We start from the raw sequence: 23129 nt of genomic DNA, 5'->3' as shown, positions 1-23129 counted from the left end.
ATCGCCCTCTTTAACTTTAAGCATCAACTCTCAGAGCAGCTTACTGATCACTGTACCTGTACACAGCCCATCTGTAAATAGCACACCCAACTACCCCATCCCCATATTGTTATTTAGCCTCTTGCTCTTTTGCACCCCAGTATCTCTATTTGCACATCATCATCTGCACATCTATCACTCCAGTGGTAATGCTAAATTGTAATTATTTTGCCTTTACGGCCTATTTATTGCCTTACCTCCCTAATCTTCTACATTTGCACACACTGTACATAGATTTTTCTATTGTGTTATTGACTACGTTTGTTTATGTGTAACTCTGTGTTGTTTGTTTTTATCTTGGCCAGGTCGCAGTTGTAAATGAAAACTTGTTCTCAACTGGCCTACCTGGTTAAATAAAGGTGAAATAAAAAAATACATGTTTGATTCGTGACACGAAGAGAATGTTTTCCTTTGACAGTGTCAGACATTTTCCCCAATGTCCTGGGAACATGTTTATCTGACATGGTAAAGCCAAGGCTGATGTCCTCATCTGGAACCGCTCTTCATCTCAGCATGTCATAGATAAACTATTATGTGTCAACATGGTCAATCCATTCAGCACAGCTCCAGATTCCACAGCTCACACAGTTCATTCTCAGGTACCAGACAATGGCTACACATGTCTATTTATGCAGACAGGTTCACCTTACTTGAATCAGGACTCTCTATGGCTGCGTTGACCAAGCACATAAGATCTTTTTCAGAGCTGATGTGATTGGTCAAAAGACCAATTAGTGGAAAGAAATACCTGAATTGGTCTCTCTCTCTCTCTCTCTCTCTCTCTCTCTCTCTCTCTCTCTCTCTCTCTCTCTCTCTCTCTCTCTCTCTCTCTCTCTCTCTCTCTCTCTCTCTCTCTCTCTCTCATACAGCCAGCAAAACAGGGTTATAACAGGCCACAGAACAACCCCCTACGGAATAAAAAACAACCTCACTGTTGGATGAGTCAACATTTTAATTATCATTTTATACAATAGATTGTACATTTTCACAGGCTATAAGTAACGTGGATAGCTGAGGGATTGTTTGTTTCCAATCAGTATAAACATTGCAGTTCGTTTTCTTTTAGTTAAACAACCAATGTGATGCAGATGAATACAAATACTCTTGGGGTATTTTATGTCTTCACCTGCCACTCAGTGGGCTCGTTATCCTCCGTCCCCCACAGATTCCAACACATTCATCCTCTGTCTCTGTGAAATATCAGCAATCCAACTGCAGATACCAATGTGTTAAACCACCCAGCTGCCTCGGATCCCATAGATCAAATGATAGTCTATATCCTTTATTGCATTTCCTATCAACCATGCGATATTATGAACTTTAACCTCTGTGTACGGTCCTATATGCTCCTTACTTGTGCGGGATGTAGCAGTTTAATAAATTAAGGCCAAAATAGTCAAAGATAGAAAAATAACAGGGTATTTGCCAAAAAACAATATATTTAGGCAACAGCATAAATGTAACTGTGGTAGAATATTTGTTTGCTTAGGAAATACAATAGGAGAGCTACATTGATATCTTCATTTACATTAGTTCCTTCATATGTTTGTGGGCAAGTACGCAGCTTGTTGTAAAACAAAAATGATATTGTTTAATTTGATGTATTTTACAGGGAATCTGAATCTGCTAAAATTGGTTGAATATTTGTTTGCTCAGGAAAAACAATAGGAGAGCTACATTGATATCTTCATTTACATTAGTTCCTTTATACGTATTGTGGCAAATATGTTGCTTGCTGTAAAACAAAAAGGCTATTGTTTAATTTGATGTATTTTATAGGGAATCTGAATCTGATCAAATTGCTCACAATGCTCCTGAACAGAAGATTATAATCAGACATTTCTAGTCCAATTACTGTTTCAATCAAGTACATACATATATAATTTTAATGCCCAGTAAATAACATGTAATATATATTATGTTTTGAAAAGCCACACGAACCCAAGCAGCATGTCATAAATGCTTTAAAATGTCCAAAGGCTAAATTAATTTGCTGCACATGCCACATGTAAGTGTGAGGTGACTGTGTGTTGGGTGGTTTACATGAGCAAATTATTACTTCAAATGTATCTTTTTATTTGCACGTTTCATTTGAGAGTTAAATATGATTATGTTACAAGGTTGATCGTTTCTCAGCGATTCTCAGGAGACATACAAAATGCTACAATATACATACAAGAGTCACATGTTCTGCGTCAGCTGGACTCAGATGCCAATCGTTATTTATAAGCCTTCGCTCCAATAAGATTGACAGTTTTATTGGGAAGGCGATATGATAACACATTGAGCAGATGTATGCTAGTCTATTGAAGGATTGTGTGTAATTGCAGTGTACACAATAAAGCTTTGATCATGAGAATCAATCTCTGGTGGGCTGATACAATTCTTAAAGTCATCATCTGTACGGCTGTTGCCAAGAGCTCCACAGCTCTTTACGATGCTTACAGAGCAGTTCGAGTCCAGCGCTCACATACTCATTCAGGTAGGAATGTGTCTACTAGAAACCCTACATACATTCCTCCCTTTCATCCAGTATAGAGAAAATATGTCAAACTACTTTGAAAGACCAAAACAATGTCCAATTCCACTCAAATAGCTCCATGTACATTTTAGCGAGCCTTTACATGTGAGTGTGAGTGTGTACTGTATGTGTGTGCTGGTCTTTGCGCGTGTACTTTTTGCATGCGTGTATGAGCCTGAGCTACAATGTCAACGTGAGCTCTTAATATGTGTGTTTTGCTGCAGCAGGCTGAGTTGGTGACACAAACGTGGCACCCAACAGAATACAGGGTTCTGTAGCCATTTTACTGTAAATCAAAGGTTCTAAAGCCAAGATTTTGTGGTCTAGCCATCTATACTGTCTGAGCTCTGTGCCAACATAGCTCCATCCACATCTTCAAATTCCTTCTTCTCAAATGTGAAAGGATGGCAGACACCATATCAAAACACACACGCACACCACAGAAGAGATATATTGAAAAAGCTGCCTACCTCATGTAAACCATTGCGATCAAAGTGATGGGGAATTTTTGCCTCAGCCTCAACACACAAACTCACTTGGATAAAAGCGCCTGCTTAATGACAATACCATTATTAATACATTAGATCCCATGTGAAGGACTCGTACCAGGAACAGCCCAAAAGCCACCAGCCATTGTGTATTTGAATGTGGCAATGCATTCTCATGATCGCACAGTGACCGACATAGAAGCTTTTCCCTTCATGAAACAAAAACGAGAGAAAACAGAGCAAAACTGAGTTACACTGAGATCACTTTAGCACACTTCAACGTAATGCTTCTTCAAACTAGAATTAAAAAAGGAAACAGAAAGAAGGGAAAGAAAAATACAACAGGTGTACTGGGAACAGAGAATATAATTTCTTCTTTATACAAATTGAGTCTGTCCATGTTTTTGAAATGCAGCATGGCTACAAGACTGCTGCGGGGTAGAGCGCTGCCAGGGTGCAGTGTAGCAGCACGGCCAGCAGGAGCAACAGTGAGTATAGGTGTGCCTGAGATGACGGCAACCCGGCTGAATTCCTGGAGATGGAGTTGGATATACCGGGGTCGTCGATCTGTGGGTCCTGTGGAGGGAGGGACAGAGAATTAAAACAACTTGACAAATCATAACGATCAGTTGTTCCCTGGTTGCATCAAAAAACTGCATTTAAAGTGTCCACATTCATGATTTCTTGGGGCTACACGTAAAACACTATATCAAATACACATTTTCAATTAGAGAAAGCTGACATAATCCAAACCAAATTAGAAAGTCTTAACAACACCACACATGTGTGATTAAATTGGCAGACTAGACTGGAAAGTAAAAAAATAAAATAAAAATGTTTTAAGAACTAAAATGCCATGGTGGCTCTGTCATATCCATGTGTTGCTTTGGAGGTGAGATGAAAAGCTCTTTGATGCACTAATGAATTGCTGAGCTGAAAAGGGGCCATGTCTTCTCAGGCTGTTTGAACCTGCCACTGCCTCCTTAAATGTCACTCCATGGAATAATGCAGCTTTATTATGTACAATGACATTTACTGAACTTTGAAGAGCACTAGATAAGCAATGCTCACATTTCAGCCCAGAGGACTACAAAGACCATGGGCATGTGTGCAGAAGGGGTCGCCTTGACTTCTTTATGTGGGTCTGTGTCATGAGGTTAGGGTCCAAGTAGTAATTACCTTAATCTTTCCTCTTAATTGAAAATCCACACTACTGTTCATAAATAGTTTTACATAGATCACGACTGATTAGGTACGACCTGCTCACATTTTCTGGATAGGTCATATGGTCAGGAAAACCTCCTAGTCTTAGTCATGATGAATTGTTAGTTGATAGTTATGGCTTAAAGTTAGATTCATATTTCTTTCTCAAACAAGGTTCATTAGGATAATCAAACTATGCTCTCCACTTACCACGCAAAGCACCCCATCAATTGAGATGTTAGACTTCAGTTTCTGTGCCTGTAAAACCAAGAGAAACATGGTCAAAACCACCAAACTGTGTGTAGTAGGAAATTATGCGCTCGTCTAAGTGATTGTAAACAGTGATGGACCATGGGTAGTGCTCAACATCAGTGATTTGTTGCTTTGGAATAATATAAAATACATATGCCATTCAGAAGGAGCTTTTATCCAAAGTGACTTAGTCATGTGTGCATACATTTGTCGTTTGGGTGGCCCCGGGAATCAAACCCACAATTCTGGCATTGCAAGTGCCATCCTTTACCAACTGAGCCATACAGTACCATTTTCTACTGAAATACATGTCGCCATTGATCCTCTTACAGTTTTTCGATTCAGTGGTTACAGATGACTTCCCGGACCTGGTTGTATGTGAAAACGTCTCTGGTCACAGTTAAATCTCAGCGCTTTTCCACTTCTAAATCCTTTCATTTACAATGTGCCTCGAACAACAGCTTGGCTGCTCTAGGTAATGTCGTATGATGAGGCCAGTCATCTGATATTTGCAGCACCTCAAGTGGACAAAGACCTTGAAGGGAAACTGCTGTTGTCAACAGTGAAACAGTGATGATTTACATGACAGGGTTGCGTTCAGTGCCCTATGTGAGCCAGTCGCTCTAATGCTTTACAATACTCCCAGTTTTCCATTTAGTGGGAGCTAGAAAAAACTGTGTGTGTGTGTGTGTGTGTGTGTGTGTGTGTGTGTGTGTGTGTGTGTGTGTGTGTGTGTGTGTGTGTGTGTGTGTGTGTGTGTGTGTGTGTGTGTGTGTGTGTGTGTGTGTTGTGGGGATGTAGGTCTGAAAGTATAATATACTGAACAAAATTATAAATGCAACATGCAACAATTTCAACGATTTTACTGAGTTACAGTTCATATAAGGAAATCAGTCAATTGAAATAAATAAATTAGGCCCTAATCTATGAATTTCACATGACTGGGCAGTGGTGCAACCATGGTTGGGCCTAGGAGGGCATAGCCCCACCCACTGGGGAGCCAGGCCCAGCCAATCAGAAGTAATATTTCCCCACAAAAGGGCTTTATTACAGACAGAAATACTCCTCCGTTTCATCAGCTGTCCGGGTGGCTGGTCTCAGACGATCTCGCAGGTGAAGAAGCTGGATGTGGAGGTCCTGGCCTGACGTGGTTACGTGTGGTCTGCGTTTGTGAGGCCAGTTGGACGTACTGCCAAATTCTCTAAAATGAAGCTGGAGGTAGTTTATGGTAGAGAAATGAACATTCAGTTCTCTGGTAACAGCTCTGGTGGACATTCCTGTAGTCAGCATGTCAATTCCCCCAAAACTTGAAACATCTGTTGGATTGTGTTGTGTGACAAAACTGCACATTTTATTGGCCTTTTATTGTCCCCAGCACAAGGTGCAACAGTGTAATGGCCATGCTGTTTAATCAGCTTCATGATGTGCTACACCTGTCAGGATTATCTTGGCAAAGGAGAAATGCTCAATTACACTAACTTTTTGTGCATATGGAACATTTCTGGGATCTTTTATGTCAGCTCATGAAACATGGGACCAACACTTTCCATGATGCGTTTATATTTTTGTTCAGTATAAATGAAAGTCCAGGCCGGTTTCTGTTACTGCAAGTATTACCCCTAGAGCCATGGAGAATATGGCACAGAGCAGGCATAATAATGCAGTAATTCAGCGAGTCTGGACTATTACAAAGTGTTTATGTGGAGTAATATGTACTTTGTGAAGAAAACAAATTAAGACCAACCAACTTGGCAATTCAAGTTAGACTGATAACTAGTCCTGATCAGTGTAATGTGGGAGTGTAGAAGACAGTGTGAGGGTGTGTGGATTTGGCTGTAGTGGGAGTTGGATGGGACACAGTAGAGGGAAATTAGAGATGTTTGTCATTGTCCACTGAATGGAATCCAGAGCTGTCGCACAATTAATTTCTCTCCCGCTGGCCTAAACCATCAATTAGCTTGACTGGGCATGCTGTTATTGTTTCATACATCACCATGCATTATCTACGGGATTTCATGGAGAACGGAGGAGAATCAGACCTGTATCCTTTACGAGTACATGCGTATGTATGTGTAGGGTGTTGAATACCAATAACCTGTAACCAGATTATAACCAACTAAAACATGTTCTATAACAATTTATGGAGTTCTGTCCTTGAGCTGTTCTTGTCTATTCATGTTCTGTATTATGTCATGTTTTGTGTGGACTCCAGGAAGAGTAGCTGCTGCTTTGGGGATCCTAATAAAATACCAAATACCAAAATACAACCTGACCATGATGTTACAAAATATGTCTTTATAACCAGTTTCACCCACTGGCGATGTTGATGCAGAAATGCTGTTTGAATATGTTTGATACAGACTTGTCTAAAGGCAGCTAAGCAATTTTCATTTGAGTTAACTATTCATAAGTAAAACTGAATCACCTCTGGGGTTCACAGTGAATAATCTGTTTTGCTTCTCTTAACTGTCAGGCCCAGGTTGGGGAGCACTCCAGGCCCTGCTGGGCTCAGCAGCAACACAACAGACTCTCTTTGCTATTGTTCCTGGTGCTGAGATACGCTGGGAGCCACCTGACTTTGTTGAATCTCTGACGTGGGACAAAAGGCATTTCTGCCTGCGCCACTTTCAATCCACACAAAGAGAGGCAAATCGCTCTCACCGGATACAAGACAAAGAGAAGCCTTCCTAATTCAGTTTGAAGCTTAAGGTCACAAAGAAAAAGAAAAAAATGACTTCCTGGCAGTTTAAGGAATACACAGTAGAGCTAAATTTGATTTGCGAAAATATATAAAATGAAAGACAAAAAAAAACATATTTCAAGCTGCTTACGTTGGAAGTTCCAAAGTCTAGTGGGGTCCTGAGTCATTGGTTTTGCACAAGTGCTACAGCTGTCTGCCAGTGCCAGTATAGAGAGTTTGTAATCGATGAGGAGAGGAGAGAGGAGTGAGTGTTCTGACAGGCCCGTCCCCTGAGTGTGTGATTAGAAAGAGCTTGTCTGCCTCCGACAGCCGTTCCTGCTCAACACACGCTCCAGAGCAAACAGGGCTAATACAGGAACACACACTCTCATTAACTTCAGCTTGACACGCCATGCGCACAGCGCCAACAGCACTAACTCGCCAATACACCAGCCTCATTATCAGCTTAGTGTGTTGTGTGTGTGTGTGTGTGTGTGTGTGTGTGTGTTTGTGGTGTGTGTGTGATGTGAGACAAACACACATTTGCTAAAACCATACAATAGTTTTGCATGCGCATCTGTGTGGGAAGGATGATTGTCTCCTGCATTTGTGTGTTGTGTGATGTGTGTGTCCTTGCAAAGTGAGCACTTTCATCTGATTAGAGAATGTGTGTATCTATGACAGAACCCTGGACAGACCTAATACTGTGAGCTTCCCAAGTCTGAACATTAGTGTCAGTTACATCACATTGCTGATATACAAATGGGTTTGTTTTGTTGAAGCCATTCACACTGATCAAGGTACCATCTTAGATGTTAATCTTAATAACCATCAACCATCCTAACAGTGCGCTCTGATACAGCACCAGTCTCTATCCCTTGATGTAAATGTAAGATCCATCTCCAGCAGGTCATCTAAGCCAGGACATCATCGCAGAGATAACTCCCGCTCCACCACTGGGCCTGCACACTATTTATCTCCCATCCAGATCAATCTGGGTAATATATCCTAATCTGTACCATTAGCGTATGAATGCCCTATCAAGTGGTGCAGGCCGAGCAGTAAGGGACATGCAGGACCTCATCAGGCGAGGGGTCGGCTGGCTGGCGGTCAGGCTAGCGGTCATCCATGTTAATGGGAGCTGGGTGGCAGTAGGTGACATTTAGATCAGACCACACGTCACCTTGTCGGTGACACCACCGTGCCTTTTTTACCGAGGTGAATGAAGCCTGCACACTGGTCATGTGAGATTCTCCAGGGCGCTAGAGTGTGTGTATGCTGTGTATGTGAGGGAGTACATCTAGTGTGTCTGCTGTTGGAGTGAGTGTTTGAGCTGCAGTGTGTAGCAGGATGTGCTGACTGACTGAAGGACAGTGTCTAGCTATGACAATGACTCCACTCAGTGTCTAGCTTTACCACTAATCGGCCAGGAAAACAATTCAATATATGTGCCTCAGACTCCTATACAACTGTTAGTCCATTACAAGTTAATGCAGGTGTAACGGATGTGAAATGGCTAGCTAGTTAGCGGGTACGCGCTAGTAGCATTTCAATCAGTTACGTCACTTGCTCTGAGACTTAAGTAGTGTTGCCCCTTGCTTTGCAAGGGCCACGGCTTTTGTGGAGCGATGGGTATAGACGCTTCATGGGTGACTGTTGATGTGTGCAGAGGGTCCCTGGTTCGCGCCCGTGTCGGGGCGAGGGGACGGTTTAAAGTTATACTGTTACATTGATGCTGTTGACCCGGATCACTGGTTGCTGCGGAAAAGGAGGAGGTTGAAAGGGGGGTGAGTGTAACGGATGGGAAATGGCTAGCTAGTTAGCGGGTACGCGCTAGTAGCATTTCAATCAGTTACGTCACTTGCTCTGAGACTTAAGTAGTGTTGCCCCTTGCTTTGCAAGGGCCGTGGCTTTTGTGGAGCGATGGGTAACGCTGCTTCGTGGGTGACTGTTGTCGATGTGTGCAGAGGGTCCCTGGTTCGCGCCCGTGTCGGGGCGAGGGGACGGTTTAAAGTTATACTGTTACACAGGTTCTGCTAAAAAAAAGCAGTATTGGTTCTCAAAAGGGCTACCCAGCTAGCATATAATGTTCTTAGAACCATATGTTTCTCAGAGTTGGGTGAGAGTGTGGTTGTCCTGTGGTTATTTTGCATACAACCTTCCCACAACTTTCTAGGAATAGTGTAGGATAGTTGCTTGGTTTTGGAAAATTCTCTGCACATTTAAGGAACTTAACAAAAAACGTTTTTTTCTTGGCATTTAATTATTTCATTAATGTTATTGGAACGTTCTCCAACTGTTTTGACATTGGGAATGTTTTCAAAGAGTTCAGAGAACGTTAAGAAACAACGTTCTTCTGTGGAAATGTCAGTACTTCAGCATAAACACCCATTTGGCACACACTGTTTCAGTTTCAATTACTCAATATTTTTAACAAAATGGACGACTGTAACTAAGGCCAGGAATGTCAATGCAATCAAAGGGCAATGATCTCAAGTCAGTCATAATGTGGCTAATAGGCTAGCGCACATGTGTCAAACAAACCCTGTGGACCAACTAGGATAAACACACATAAATGAGTATAAATGAGTCAACAGTTGAGTCATCTACTTTATGAAATTACCACGCTCCCATCGGTGACTCAACTTCGATTGCGATGCTTTCCTGTGTCCCATGTCCCGCGCAGCGGAGGGAAAGTGTACAGACACATGCCACAGTCCTAGCTAGGCTACTAAAATGTTGTAGTCTGGCTTTGGTTTTTAAAGCTTGACAATGAATACCACCCCCCCAAAAAACTGTAACAAAACACAATGCAAAGGAGAAACATGTAGCCTTATTACAACTACAATACACAATATGTAAAAATACTATATAGAGCATCGTATATACATAAGTGGACATTATAAAGGGCTATGTTTTTCTAATAAATCAATGGGCAGTTTTTTTATTTTTTTTAATGAATAAACTATGTCTGGCCTGGGAATTCAATGTGTTTTTTCAATTTGGCCTGTGTGCTGATTGAGTTTGACACCCCTGGGCTAGCGTATCTATTTATGTAGCTAGCTATTTATTTAGCAAGCTAAAAACACGAAGCCTTACATTAGCTGGCTAACTAGCTGCTGGGATGATGTCAAGTCATTGGAGGAGTGGGTGAGTGACCAACTTATTTTGGTGGCTACAGTTGTGAATCGCTTTGCTAGCTAACTAGCTTGAAGGACTGTTATCCACAGTTAGCATATCTTATTTGTCAATCAAATGTAATTGGCATCGATAAAATAAAAGGGCAGGCAGGCAATTTCCCATTCAGTTATCAAAACATAGCTTGGGAAAGCATGCATTGGCAGGCAAACTGCAGAAGGACGAGCAGACTGCTATTCCTGTCACGTTCTAACCATAGTTCTTTTGTATTTTCTTTGTTTTAGTGTGGTCAGGGCGTGAGTTGGATGGGTTATCTATGTTTTGTGTTTCTGTGTTGGTTTTCTCTTTTGGCTTGATATGGTTCTCAATCAGAGGCAGGTGTTAGTCATTGTCTCTGATTGGGAACCATATTTAGCTAGCCTGTTTTCTGTTGGGTTTTGTGGGTGGTTATTTTCAGTCTTTGTGTGTCTGCACCAGACAGAACTGTTTTCGGTTTTCTTTTTTGTTTCACTTTGTTAGTTTGTATTTTGTTGTATTCATTCTTATTAAAAGTCATTATGGATACGTACCACGCTGCGCATTGGTCTTGCGATCCTTCCTACTATTCCTCATCAGAGGAGGAAGAAGAAAGCTGTTACAATTCCCCATTGTTGATCAGCGCAATTTTGACGTCAAACTAGCTGAAAACTTTTGAGAGGATTTATTTAATGTTCCCTAGTTAGATTTTATCTCATCTCGCTCTGGTAAGCATTAGTTGTCGATCTTGTTGTTGTTGATGTGCATAGGCAACTGAGGGAGAAATAACCTACATTTTCATGGTTGTTTGATCAATAGGACTGTGAAGTTCCCAAATGTAAGAGGATTCCTGTAGTATTTACATATTTGCAGAAATCCATTCAGGTTTATTTTGTGGCTTTTGGTGAATACGTTCTAATGATCTAAAGCCACGCTGTTGCTACTGCCTGTAAACACACAGTCCAGTTCGAAGGGAATGATGGCAGGTCGTGTAGCAAATGGCTTATTTGCATATAGGCCTACTGATTGGCTATGGCGCACCGTTCTGCGTAGACTCCGGTCCTGGACAAGACAGATGTTTTTATTAGGTTTTATGTACTGCAGTGTCTATTAATTGTCAAAACGCATGGCCGCTTTCCCACTCTATATTGCTAATTCAAGTTCTCAAATTGTTCCAAGAACGTGAAGAAACAACGTTCTTTTGTGTGAATTTCAGTACTTCAGCATAACGTTTCCTACAGGTTTCCTCATGGTTCTATTTAAAGTCATGTTCTCCAATTGTTCTGAGAACTTTCCATAAAACTTTCCATAAAAACGACAAGAAAACTTTAGTAACTTTCATAGAACGTTCTAAGAATGTTATTTAAAAACATATACATTCCGTTCTCAGCATCAACAAACCTCTCTATCCTCTATCCCGTTAAGTTTGTTCAGGTGTGTTGGCCTCGCCCACTAATTGGCCACACCTGATCTTAATAAATGCTTGTTTCCATCTAAATGAGTTTTGTTTGAATAGACTAAAATGAACAGCTTTGTATGCATAAATAAACATGGCATGTTAGCTCCATTCTGGTGGCGGTGGAATGATTCCATGAGAACAGAAGATTATAGTTTTGAATCTCACTGATGCTGTGTCACAATAAAAAAGAAATGTGCTTGCATGATTAATGCCTAAGGAAATGAATTTCCGTGTATCCTATCTGTGCTTGGAGTTCAAAAAGGTTAACCCTAAATAAGCTAGCAGTGTTATTAAAAGTTAAGGAAGTTATTCAAAAACCTCAAAATAATCTATAATTTCCGTTCTCAGAGCGTTAATTAAACCTCCCGGGAAAACTCTCAGAACCAGAGTAAAACCTTCTGAGAACCTCCCTGCAACCTAAGAATAAATGTTCCCACAACATGCAAAAATGTCACTTCTGTTATTAAAATGTTTTTAAAAAATTACGTTTTACCAGTCAGGAAACATATGGCTTTGTTCTCAGAACCAACTTTCAAGGAACCAAATGTGCTAGCTGAATACTCTACAGATTTGTTCTACCTCATTAAATCAATATTGCTTAAATTAAGCCAGTGCCATCTTAAAATAGTTCCCTAAGATTAGATGCTGGGCCGTCACTTCTCGCTGTGTGTCATAGCTGCTGGAGCCCTCACCTGCAAGCTGCCACAGAAGTGGTAGAGGGACTCGTCTCCTGTGTTGAGATGGTTGGTGTTTGTGGCGGCATCCAGTGAGTTGGGGGAGCGGTCCTTAGCCTTCTGGGAAGGAGTGGTGGTGGAGGTGGTGGTCTGCACCGGAGGCATGGGCTGCCAAACTCCCACGTCTGTCCCGTTCCCAAACGCGTGGATGGCTTTGCCTACAGAGAGACCAGACTCTATGTTAGACTACTACACCAATGTTGCATTGGGAGAAGAGATTGAGAGAGAAAGTATTCATTTTCCCACATTTTGTTGTGTTACAGCCTGAATTGAAAATGTATTAAATATAGATTGTGTGACTGGCTTACACACATTTTTTTTAAACAAATTAAATCAAAATCAAAAGCTGAAATGTCTTGAGTCAATAAGTATTCAACCCCTTTGTTATGGCAAGCCATTAGTAAGTTCAGGAATAAAAATGTGCGTAACAAGTTGCAATAATGGAGTTTAACATGATTTTTTTGACTACCTCAGCTCTGTACCAAACGGAGTCGAGCAGTGAATGTCAAACACAGATTCAACCACAAAGACCAAGGAGGTTTCCATGCCTCGCAAAGAAGGGCACCCATTGATAGATGGGTAAAGAAGCAGACAATGAATATTCCTTTGAGTATGGTTAACTTACTACACTTTGGATGGGGTATCGATACACCTAGTAACTAAAAAGCTATAGGTGTTCTTCCTAACTCTGTTGCCAGATAGGAATGGAGCAACTGTAAGCACAGGCAAAATCCTAGAGTAAAACCTGGTTCAGTCTGCTTTCCACCAGACACTGGGAGATGAATTCAGCTTTCAGCAGGATAATAACTTGAAACACAAGGCCACATCTACGGTGAAGTTGCTTACTAAGAAGACAGAGAATGTTCCTGAGTGGCCGAGTAACAGTTTTGACTTAAATCTACTAGAAAATCTAGCGCAAAACATGAAAATGGTTGTCTAGCAATGTTCAACAACCAATTTGACAGAGCTCAAAGAATTTTGAAAAGAATAATGGGCAAATGTTGCACAATCCAGGTGTGGAAAGCTCTTACAGACTTACCCAGAAAGACTCACAGCTGTAATGGCTGACAAAGGTGTTTCTACAAAGTATTGACTCAGGTGTGTGAATACTTATGTAAATGTCATATTTCTATGTTTCATTTTCAATACATTTGGAAAAATGGCTAAAAATAGGTTTTCACTTTGACATTACGGGGTAGGTATTGTGTGTAAATATATTTAATCAATTTTGAATTCAGGCTGTAACACAACAAAATGTGGAAAAACTCAAGGGGTGCGAATACTTTCTAAAGGTACTACATAAGGATAGAGGTGGGCCTTGAGGGTGAAGGAGACGAAGCAAGATTGTGAATGCAGATATGCCAAATTTATGTGCAGCATAAGTCAGTGGCGTTCTATGCCGCTTAAGATATTTTTTTAATGAGCATGGTCTTATTTATATTACAGCATTTTGGATGACTGTCATTCTTATTCCATTCACCCAGCTCAATGGAACATCGATAGGTGTAGGCTACTACATGATACTCAAATGTTCCCTATATGTAACGGCTGTCTAATTCCTCCTCCTCCTCAGACGAGAAGGAGTAAGGGTCGGACCAAAACGCAGCGTTGTATGCAGACATAACGAAAATGTATTTAAACAAGACTAAACACGAAGAACACTTGAAATGATTACAAAATAACAAACGACGTAGACAGACCTGAACTTCAGAATTTACAATATAACACGAAGAACAGGAACAGACTAACCAAACGAACGAACACGAAACAGTCCCGTGTGGTGCGACAGACACAGACACGGAAGACAATCACCCACAAACAAACAGTGAGAACAGCCTACCTTAATATGGTTCTCAATCAGAGGAAACGTCAAACACCTGCCTCTAATTGAGAACCATATCAGGCAACACATTTAACCCAACATAGAAACACATAACATAGAATGCCCACCCCAACTCACGCCCTGACCAACTAAACACATACAAAAACAATGGAAAACAGGTCAGGAACGTGACACTATACACAGCATGAGGTTGCTACAACCTAGCCTATGAATGAAAGTTTACAACGTACTGTAGGTGCACAGATCGAGAGAAATTTGAGTAATCAAGGTGACAGATATTGACACTTTCAATACCGCCTTGCACACTCTTGCCTGCATTTAGATGATCTAGGGTGTAATCATTAGTCCAACAGTTGCAAACAATATTTTCAGGTATGTTTATCCCCGTTTCGTTCTGTTTGCTTCCGTTTAAAAAACGTTCAATAAAATCACCGGAATGAATACACCCCTGATCACACAGTTCACTTTAATAGCAGCCACATAGAAACAGCATGATCCCATTGTGGACTTCAGTGCACAACACATCAGCTGTTCGTGACCAGGCAAAACAAAAATTCCAAGCCAAAACTTTATATCATAACCACTAACCACAGCTTACATTGTTGTCACCATATTAGCTAATGTCAAAGTCAACATAGCTACTAGAACTAACGTATTAGTAAACCTGCTACAATCATGCAGTAGAGTGTAGATACTGTAGTAAGCAGTATAGAAGTGACACCGGTGTGCCCCGGTGACGATACATTTATAAATCTAATAGGTTACCTTGACTTGGAAGAGTTCTAGTGTCTGATAGCCATAGCCAGCTAGCTAACATAAACTCAGCAAAAAAAGAAACGTCCCTTTTTTAGGACCCTGTCTTTTAAAGATAATTCGTAAAAATACAAATAACTCCACAGATCTTCATTGTAAAGGGTTTAAACACTGTTTCCCATGCTTGTTCAGTGAACCATAAACAATTAATGAACATGCACCTGTGGAACAGTTGTTAAAACACTAACAGCTTACAGACGGTAGGCAATTAAGGTCACAGTTATGAAAACTTAGGACAGTAAAGAGGCCTGTCTCTGAAAAACACCAAAAGAAAGATGCCCAGCGTCCCTGCTCATCTGCGTGAACGTGCCTTAGGCATGCGGAGGCATGAGGACTGCAGATCTGGCTAGGGAAATAAATTGCAATGTCCATACTGTGAGACGCATAAGACAGCGCTACAGGGAGACAGGACGGACAGCTGATCGTCCTCGCAGTGGCAGACCATGTGTAACAACACCTGCACAGGATCGGTACATCCGAACATCACACCTGCGGGACAGGTACAGGATGGCAACAACAACTGCCCGAGTTACACCAGGAATGCACAATCCCTCCATCAGTGCTCAGACTGTCCATAATAGGCTGAGGCTGGACTGAGGGCTTGTAGGCCTGTTGTAAGTCAGGTCCTCACCAGACATCACCGGCAACAACGTCGCCTATGGGCACAAACCCACTATCGCTGGACCAGACAGGACTGGCAAAAAGTGCTCTTCACTGACGAGTCACGGTTTTGTCTCACCAATGATGTTTGGTGATGTTTGGATTCGCGTTTATCGTCGAAGGAATGAGCGTTACACCGAGGCCTGTACTCTGGAGCGGGATCGATTTGGAGGCGGAGGGTCCGTCATGGTCTGGGGCGGTGTGTCACAGCATCATCGGACTGAGCTTGTTGTCATTGCAGACAATCTCAAAGCTGTGGTACCCTTCCTGCAGGCTCATCCTGACATGACCCTCCAGCATGACAATGCCACCAGCTATACTGCTCATTCTGTGGGTGATTTCCTGCAAGACAGGAATGTCGGTGTTCTGCCATGGCCAGCGAAGAGCCCAAATCTCAATCCCATTGATCATGTCTGGGACCTGTTGGATCGGAGGGTGAGGGCTAGGGCCATTCCCCCCACTGGGCCGTATCTGCCACTCCACAGAGGACTATCTAGAAAAAGCAGCGGAGATGCGCAATAGGTTTCTAAGAGGCTACTCTCCACAATGTGTGGAAGAAAAATACCCACTCGAGCTATAGAACAATGTAATTGTAACGATGTACGCTGAGAGTCGAAAAGCAAGTTCAGGGAGTGAATATATTTCATAAATAAATGAATAAACCAAGAAACACAAACAGCGCACCGTCATGAAACAGGAACAATGACGACTGGGGAAGAAACCAAAGGGAGTGACATATATAGGGCAGGCAATCAAGGAGGTGATGGAGTTTAGGTAAGTGTCATAATGCACTGATGCCCGTAACGATGGTGACAGGTGTGCGCCATAACGAGCAGCCTGGTGACCTAGAGGCCGGAGAGGGAGCACACATGGCAGTAATGTTCACCACCACATATACTTTGAACTCACGCAAAGTGGGAGATGCTGTCAAGAAACACTGGCATGTTTAATCATCGGAACCAGCTTGCCTGCTGAATTTAAGAATCGACCACTTATAAGAGAGGTTGCAATTTACGCGATAAATTGGCCCATGCCAACTGCCAGCCACAAAAGAAAATCAGCCAGGCTCTTTCATGCCCTCTTCCGAATGGTAGCTATAAATGCAGAGGTTGCACAAGGTGCAACAATATGATGAAGTGTGAATATTTCTGCCACCCACATACAGGAATACAGTTCCAAATAAATGACATTATTACGTGTTCCACCACCCATGTTATTTACATTATTAAATGTCCATGTGGGCTGTGTTATGTAAGTAAAACCTCTCGTTCTCTCAAATAGAGAATTAGTGAACATAAAAGTTAAATCAGGAGAAACGACAGGGATTACTCAGTCAAAGGACATTTTAATGACCAAAAACATGACATTTCTACCTTTAGATTTTGTGGCAGAGAGAAAGTTAAGATATCAGACAGGGGAGGTGATATAAATAGTACTCAGAGCAAAAGAGAATGTTTTTGGATTTTCACCCTCCAGACATTTTTCCTAAAGGTCTTAATGATGAAATGCCTATGTATGTGATGTTGTAAATGTGAACATGAATTAATGCCCCCATTTCAGATTACTCTGAGGTTTTTCTTGCGCTGCACCCAATGATTTATGAAAACTTGCTTGGTGGGTCGATGTCCTGATTGTGGTTTTACAGACGTCTTTAATACGTTTTATGTACACACTATGTACACACTTTATTAGAATATTTATGAAATGCACATTGTTATTTTTGGTAACATTACTTATTTTCCCTTGATTCCAACCCCATTCAATGCATGGAACGGATGTGAGTGGAGCTATGTCTATATAAGGGTGCTAATAAAAACAAACTCTAAGGCCTTGAGGCCAATACCTAAAGCTTTTTAAAGAGCAGTGATACTATCAAGAGCAGTGTGTGGGTTCCTCCTTTTTTACTCATCTTATTCAACTGTTAGCATGTACCTGACAAAAAGATAACTCAAATGTGCGAGTGCCCTTTGAATTTTTAAATAAATATAAATATAGCTAGCTTTCTCTCTCTCGCTCTTGCTTCTCCTTCATTTTTTTATAAATTAATTTGTTCAAAACTGTTCCAACTATTGTCTTTCTCTATGAGTCAACTACAAACCAGAGAGAGTAAGAGAGAGAGAGAGAAAGAGAGAGAGAGAGAGAGAGAGAGAGAGAGAGAGAGAGAGAGAGAGAGAGAGAGAGAGAGAGAGAGAGAGAGAGAGAGAGAGAGAGAGAGAGGAGAGAGAGAGAGAGAGAGAGAGAGAGAGAGAGAGAGAGAGAGAGAGAGGAGAGAGAGAGAGAGAGAGAGAGAGAGAGAGAGAGAGAGAGAGAGAGAGAGAGAGAGAGAGAGAGAGAGAGAGAGAGGAGAGAGAGAGAGAGGAGAGAGAGAGGAGAGAGAGAGAGAGACTACATCTAAGTCCAAAACAAAAAGCTTTTCATAAAGCCATTACTGGAGTAAAACAGTATCCATTATTAAGCAATCTTTTCCAAACACTATGGAATAGGTGGGAGAGAACAATCAAATTATATGGAATTACACTGGGGGAAAAACTCTAGTGAGTGTGGTTTAGTTTGCCTGAGCTGAGGGATATGAATATGTTAGCTAGGGACATAATAATAATAATAACAAAGTGATGATGAGGCTATACCCTATCCATTAGTGTGCATACAATGCACCTGGTCTATCTATGAAGTAAAGCAGACAGGGAGATCTGAAGATAAATGGACCAGAGTTATGCACCGCTTTTCCTACTATTTTTTTGGTTTTTGTTTTAATTGTCAGCTCATTTAGGCTGGAAACTTCTAGGGCTGTAAAGTTCTCTGGCACCACCACACCTCTCAAAGGCTGGCTGTGATCGAATAAATTAGAGCTGATTTCATTATCTTGCTGTGAAGAAAGCGGGTGTGCCTCTGAGCCTATCCTAGTGCCCTAATGCTTTGTGCTAGCACAGCAGCGGCCTGATGAGCGTATTGAATTTGTTGATATGGTCTTTTACGGAGCTTTGTTCTCCAACAAAGACTAATTAGAGACACAGCATTAGACTGTGTTGTCTGTCACGACTGATGAGGTGCTTCTCTTTGGGCTCGTATTTAGGCATAAAGCTTGTGCTCTGAAACATGAGTTTAGCTCCCATTTGGCTCTAGCTCAATGTCAGAGGTTTCAATGGAGTTTGAGGAACCCTGCTGAAGCAATCAGCAGCAGTTGAGAAATTCTGACATGTATTACCTACCAGTCAAGCCCCTGAGAATACATACCGTATACACCCCTAATAGGATGAGTGTTTTCCTACAGGCGTCGACTACAAACTGGACACATAGAAACTGTGTCCTGTTCTTGCTGACAGACGCGAGTGGGGTTGAATACTGGGCCTTTACTCTGCAAACACCATGTCTAAGCAATGTTAGAATCCAGACACACAGGTAGGCCAGGCAGGCTGTTCCAGCTGCACAGGAATGCAGTGTTTGTCTTACCAAAAGCAGAGAGTAGATAGATCCCATGTTTAAACACAGGGAATATCGCACTGTGTGCAAACAGCTCCGAATCTGCAGAATCTGCTACTGACAGGAAAAAGTAATTTTCCTGACCTTCAACAAGTGCAAACAGCAAATGGGTAAACATGATATCATATCACTCAGTGACATTTGCATCAGCCATTACACTGACAGACTGAGGCATTCGTGTACAATGGCCCTCTGTTGAGTCAAACAAATAGGCCCAGGTGCGGTAACACCACATTCAAGTAGTTAACGATTAACATTGACTTTATTGCAATAGTCCGAGTTCTTGGGTTTACTTTGCCTAGTCAAATTGAACCAAGGTGTAATCAATCAGTATAGGGATTGGATTTGCTACTGAAGGACACTGTTAAAGGGAGTAGTTCAGTCAATCCTCCCCTCTCTTTAAAGAGAGATGGTTTTTTATAGGAGAGGTAACAAAAGCTAATCTCAGTTTTTTTAACTAGGAGTGAGTGCTTAGAGGTGGCATAAAGGAACCATGCCACTGTGCCCACTGGAGGTCCATTCATGCTGTTGGCCAGAAGAATAGCTCCATTACTGCTCTCCTAAGTGATTTCTCAGGGGCACAGAGGGAGGACGCACCAAGGGAATTTATGGATTGGTGATAATTCTGCCGGTTACTCAGTGTGACCTCTCTGTTAGGATGTTCTTTGTCACAATGCTACTGCTACCAGCAAATGGACCACCAAGAACTCTATATGCCATTTAGCAGAAGTTACTCTACTTCTCTTCCTCCTTTTTGGTGATGTAACAACACTGTAATGCCTTTTATTTACCAGGTAAGTTGACTGAGAACACATTCTCATTTACAGAAACTACCTGGGGAATAGTTACAGGGGAGAGAAGGAGGGGTGAATAAGACAATTGTAAGCTGGGGATGATTAGGTGGCCAGATTGGGAATTTAGCCAGGACACCGGTGTTAACACCCCTACTCTTACAGTAAGTGCTATAGGATCTTTAGTGACCACAGAGAGTCAGGACACCCAATGTCCCATCCAAAAGATAGCACCCTACACAAGGTAATGTCTCCAAACATTGCCCTGGGGCTTTGGGATATTTTTTTTAGACCAGCGGAAACTGTGCCTCCTACTGGCCCTCCAACACCACTTCCAGCAGCATCTGATCTCCCATCCAGGGACTGACCAGGACCAACCCTGCTTAGCTTCAGAAGAAAAACAGCAGTGGAATGCAGGGTGGTATGCTGCTGGCATCCCTATTGTCATTGCTGAACAACGATGTATGACAAATACTGAACCACCATCACTGTACTGGACTAAAGGATGGTGTGAGAGAACAATAGTAATTTACTCTGTTGAGGGAAATTCAGTCCTTAACCAGGAATAATATATGCTTAGCATGAGTAGACACAATTCAGCAGCTACGCTTTGTCTACTAATGCCTTCTAAAAGAGACTAGAAGGCCCCCTGGTTAAGGGCATGGAGCAAGGCCCTGTCACAGCTCCGGAGCCACACCAGCACTGACGGTGTGTGAGAGTGCATCTGTCACTGTGTGTTAGTGCCGTCCCAGCTTAATGAAATGGGAGAGTAGAGGAAGATAGAGAGAGCGAGTCTACTGCTATTACTTTTATTTATTATTATTCATATTGCTATTGTTGTAGTTGCTGTTAATGTTAATATCATTACCACTACTACTTCTATTATTATTATTTATTTATTACTGTTAGTCCAATCATTGCTGTTATGTATGTACTTTGGCAATGTAAGTCATTTAACTTTCCATGTCAATAAAGTCTATTGAATTGAATTGAGAGAGGGGGAGAGAGAGAGGGAAAGTGTGAGAGAGGGGGAGAGAGAGAGACGGCGAAGGCACAACCATGCCTTGACATCTCTGAGGAAATCAGAGGCTAGGCTTTCTGCCTGTGCCATCCAACCCCTGAAACTAATCCAGAATGCCACAGCCCGTCTGGTGTTCAACCTTCCCAAGTTCGAAACATGTCACCCTGTTCCTTCTCACTCTCCACTGGCTCCCAGAACTGTCCCTCCCTACCTTAAGTCTATGCTCAACACTTCCACTTCTTTTCTTACTAGCACTAAAAAGTGTTACTTACTATGACAGTGATTTGTAGTCGTCTTACCTTAAGCTGAATGCATTAACTGTAAGTCCCTATGTATAAGTGTCTACTAAATTACAAAAATGTACATTTTAAATGGGATAGAGGGAGAGATGGACACAGTTTAATTCGGAAAAACTTCACAGGCTCTTCATGGATGTCTTGAGGAGCCCAGAGGCATGTAGTGACAGAGCGAAACACCCCGAATAACCACAGTAGCTTGACCTCTCAATGGTAGTTTCGGAAATCACAGACCTACACGGTAAAAAGTGGGATGACGCTGTTGTTAATCTGAAGTGTTTATACTGATTGGAATGATTGAAAATTACGCTTTGATATGTTCAACCTAATCTATTCACTTCGCCTGAAATCAAATAACAAATTCGACAGATCAATGTGATTTAAAAAAAATTGAATGAACGTTTCCAAGGGCTCTCTATACAATCTGTATTGCGGAAGTTCAGCTTTACAGTGTGATTGAAATTCAATGGCAATTTCCCCACGTTAGCGGAGACTGCATTCACTGAAAACGCTGCATATGTCAGCTCAATTGGAAATTTCCTTTACATTTCTATCGCACATTCTCTAACGCTTCAGCGATACAGATTGTGAATAGAGCCCTAAATTGCTTTCAACACCTCAAGCATCAGAAGAGTTGGAGGTATGGCTTATTGGGGGTGTGGCTTTCAGTTTGTTATTTTTGTCCACCCGTGAGAGTGGTCATTCCAGTTCATGTGGTCTGTTGTAGTTGTTATTTAAACTTAAACCTGTACACTGCCAGCATATGTAATGATACTTGCATAAGAGCATGTGATACTAAAGAGCATGATAAGGTTTCTATGTTACAGTAGCCAATGCTTGGTTATGATAGTGTAGCTACTAAATGTGAATGTGTAGTGCAAATAATATTTTTGGAAACATTATTTCAAGTTATTGAACCAACTTAATTTCTTGATTTACAGGGAATTTATTTAATTGCTTGTACCCTAATTGAAGACATTTGGATTGGTAATTCCAAATAAAAATTTGAACTTTGAACAAGATGAAAAAATGGGTTGTATTTACATGACATTGTCACGGATCCTTACATGATCTTTACATGGCACTCCGTAATTTGGGTTTAATAAAAACCCTTATTACACATTCCTGTCCCTGTCTCCCGAATCCTTCATGCCAGCGTGACAGAAATATTAGTTTGTATTTGTTATTAGGTTTTTAACCAAAGTGTAAAAGTAATTTGCGTGTTGAAAGAAATAGGTTGCAACTTGAAATACAGGTTTGGTAATAATCAAATAAAACATTTGGCATTGAATCATCTTTTTGGTTTCAATAAATGTAGTATTTTTCAATTGAGAAAACCTAACTCATTTATGTTTTCAAATGGAAAATAATTTAAGAAAATAATTAGGATTTATATCAGCCTAATCGAGGTGTAGATTACATCTCATATTTCAGTGTTCAAACTTGTAAACATGGCTGCATGGGATTTCTCTCAGTGATACTTAGTGCAACCAATGGCAATGTCCGCTTTAGGTATAATGCCGGAGCTACTTGTGGATTTGACAGCTCTAACTCAGTTCCACCTCCGACACCGTCAAAACAAGCGTTATGCAGATGTTGGCTAAAGAGCCCATGGTCTGGGAATTATGTAGTATTTTCTGGGCAGGAAAACATTTGGGGAGGATGCCCTTCAGACAAATCTCCTAACAAATCATGA

The 23129-nt window shown here is 41.4% G+C and overlaps 1 protein-coding gene across 1 annotated transcript in view; it reads right to left on the bottom strand.

Annotated features, from left to right (window-relative positions):
• Positions 1 to 973: 973 nt before the first annotated feature.
• Positions 974 to 23129, bottom strand: part of LOC129858377 (GDNF family receptor alpha-1-like) — a 102316-nt gene continuing 80160 nt past the window's right edge. Inside the window, exons 7-9 of the mRNA XM_055927557.1 lie at positions 12488 to 12687; positions 4462 to 4509; positions 974 to 3624 (exon numbers count right to left, since the gene is read on the bottom strand). Coding sequence (XP_055783532.1) covers positions 3469 to 3624; positions 4462 to 4509; positions 12488 to 12687 — 404 coding nt within the window. The 3' untranslated portion in view covers positions 974 to 3468. The remainder of the gene's footprint in view (positions 3625 to 4461; positions 4510 to 12487; positions 12688 to 23129) is intronic.

Source organism: Salvelinus fontinalis, chromosome 1 (genome assembly GCF_029448725.1).
Source record: "Salvelinus fontinalis isolate EN_2023a chromosome 1, ASM2944872v1, whole genome shotgun sequence".
In the NCBI taxonomy this organism is placed as follows: Eukaryota; Metazoa; Chordata; class Actinopteri; order Salmoniformes; family Salmonidae; genus Salvelinus; species Salvelinus fontinalis.
Note: the sequence above shows the minus strand (reverse complement) of the source record. Positions and strands in the feature narration are given on the sequence as shown.